The 2,673-nt window shown below is 35.7% G+C and overlaps 1 protein-coding gene across 1 annotated transcript; it reads right to left on the bottom strand.

Annotated features, from left to right (window-relative positions):
- Positions 1-557: 557 nt before the first annotated feature.
- On the bottom strand, positions 558-1,837 carry LOC104961903 (putative apolipoprotein(a)-like protein 2; the record flags this gene model as incomplete). The annotated part of the gene is made up of 3 exons (XM_010790264.1): positions 1,659-1,837; positions 823-947; positions 558-717 (listed from the first exon to the last, which is right to left on the bottom strand). Coding segments are annotated over exons 2-3 (242 nt in total), but the record flags the coding sequence as incomplete, so codon positions are not given.
- Between the last annotated feature and the right edge of the window lie 836 nt (positions 1,838-2,673).

Here is a 2,673-nt window from a genome sequence, read left to right as displayed (position 1 = left end):
CATAAGGAGCCGTCCACATGCCGCAGTGTTTGCGAGGTTGTGTCTTTAGTTGTAAGCACAGTGGCGATCTGTTGTTATTAGCATCTGGTTAGCTAGCTATGCTAACGAATTTAAAGAGCTTTTCTACAACCAGGTGGAAGAGAGCTCTCTCCTGAGAGGCTCAAATAACCTCAGCTCAGTGAGGTTAAGGCACACCTTGATATGATCATTATAGTTATTAATGAGACATGAGAGACTCAATTATTAACAGGTATAAAATACTATATGACAGTAACAAAAATTTTTTTTGTTAAAAATAACAAGAATAGAGTTTGAAAGGGGAGGGATTTGTAAAATATCCAAAAAGAAAAATCTATCATTGTCAGATGGTATATTACGCTGTTTTTTTTCTGCTCCGTAGTTACAGTTCTCTCTTTTTTCACCATACCTGTGTTTGCATCACTGTTATATAGTCTGGCAATTGTGCTGCGATAATTAGCCAGGGTATAATATTTCATATTCACATAGGTCTACATTCACAATAAAGAATAAGGCTAAGGCTGCTTTGTGATGCTCACGCTTGGGGGAAGACCTGTGGAGTGTTCTTGTGGCTGTGAGGCGTCATGGCGCTCCAGCGCTGACATCTTTTCCCGCTGATTGTCTCTGTCGTCACTCCTCTGTAACTCGTCCCGTCCCCCTCGTAACAATCCTCCTCCTCCACGGGGATCACGGGCTCATCTGCAGCGAGACACAGGAAGCAAGAGGGGTTTTATTATGCAGTTTTATACAGCGTTTTGCATTTATTACAAAGGTCATCATTATAATCATTAATGAGAATTGTACCTGGTCCGGCTGCGTCTCCACAGCTCGGCACCTTGCAGTACTCCCAGCGGGTCTCAGTGTTGGTGGTGTAGCACCAGGGCATCTTCTCGTTGCCCGGGTTACGACAGTGGTTGCTATCCAGGCCTCTGACGGAAAAAACACACAGTAAAAATCATGAAAAAAGGTAAAAACTTAAAGAATAGAAGATATTTAGGAAAAAGTAATAATAGCAAAGTATCATTAATCTTTAATTCTGACATTCAAAATTGTATTTAAGTACAGTAAAAGTATAAATGTGTTAAAAATGATTAAAATATACTTAAAATAATAAACTAAAAGTAGTCATTATGCAGTATGGTGATTTTTCTTTGGAAAAAGTATTATTATTTCACTGGATTATAATTAGTGATGAACCATTTACAAAATATATTGTAAAGTTATCTACATAAATAAATAATTAAAACTAGATCAGAATATATATTGCTGATTGTTTGTCACAGTTGCGATATTTTAGATTAAAAAAAAGAAAATTACAAAAGAAATAACCAAAAAAGGTTTAACTACAAATAATAAAATAAAAACAACAATACTTTCTACAACTGCATAAGCCCATTGTTTATTTATCATTTATGTATTTATTAAAAAAATACGACCAAATATTACCAAAATAAGTTTAAATAAAATAAAATATAAAATACTTTCCACCACTGAATAAGTGGAGGTTTATTTATTTATTAATTAATTACAAAAAAACAAAAACAAAATTACCAAAAGAAGTTTAAATAAAATAATAAAATAAAAATAAATATAAAAATACTTTCCACTACATCGTTAATATATGATGTATTTGTTCTTACTTGCAGGGGTAGTTTTCTGGGGAGCGGTTGTGTTTCTGAGGAGTCTGAACGGACCAGCTCTGGCACTGTTTCCCGGACTCGGTCACTGAGATGGTGCCGCGGTACAACTCTCCCTCCCCGGTGGCACAGCTCAGCTCCGGGGCGATGGTGGGGGGCTTGGACGCTGAAAATAGGAAGTTTAGTTATAGATCCAGAGGTGGGAAGTAGTGGAGTACAAATACTTTGCTACTGTACTTATGTACATTTTTCTGGTATCAGTAGCTTTACATTACTACTTATTTTTCTGACGACTTTTTACTTTCTACTTCTTTCATTTTGAACTCAAATACCTGTACTTTCTACTTCTTACATTTTGAACCCAAATACCTGTACTTTCTACTTCTTACATGTTGAACACAAATACCTGTACTTTCTACTTCTTACATGTTGAACCCAAATACCTGTACTTTCTACTTCTTACATGTTGAACACAAATACCTGTACTTTCTACTTCTTACATGTTGAACACAAATACCTGTACTTTCTACTTCTTACATGTTGAACCCAAATACCTGTACTTTCTACTTCTTACATGTTGAACACAAATACCTGTACTTTCTACTTCTCACATGTTGAACACAAATACCTGTACTTTCTACTTCTTACATGTTGAACTCAAATACCTGTACTTTCTACTTCTTACATGTTGAACACAAATACCTGTACTTTCTACTTCTTACATGTTGAACACAAATACCTGTACTTTCTACTTCTTACATGTTGAACACAAATACCTGTACTTTCTACTTCTTACATGTTGAACACAAATACCTGTACTTTCTACTTCTTACATGTTGAACACAAATACCTGTACTTTCTACTTCTTACATGTTGAACTCAAATACCTGTACTTTCTACTTCTTACATGTTGAACACAAATACCTGTACTTTCTACTTCGCGTCGGGCTCCTGATCAGCCTGTCGGTGTTCTTTTCCCCATAATGACCAAGTCGCTGCACATTATCCCGCTTATTAC

This window comes from Notothenia coriiceps, unplaced genomic scaffold (genome assembly GCF_000735185.1).
Source record: "Notothenia coriiceps isolate Sejong01 unplaced genomic scaffold, NC01 NC01_scaffold00033953, whole genome shotgun sequence".
Lineage (NCBI taxonomy): Eukaryota > Metazoa > Chordata > Actinopteri > Perciformes > Nototheniidae > Notothenia > Notothenia coriiceps.
The sequence above is the reverse complement of the archived record's forward strand: the minus strand, read 5'-3'. Positions and strand labels throughout refer to the sequence as shown.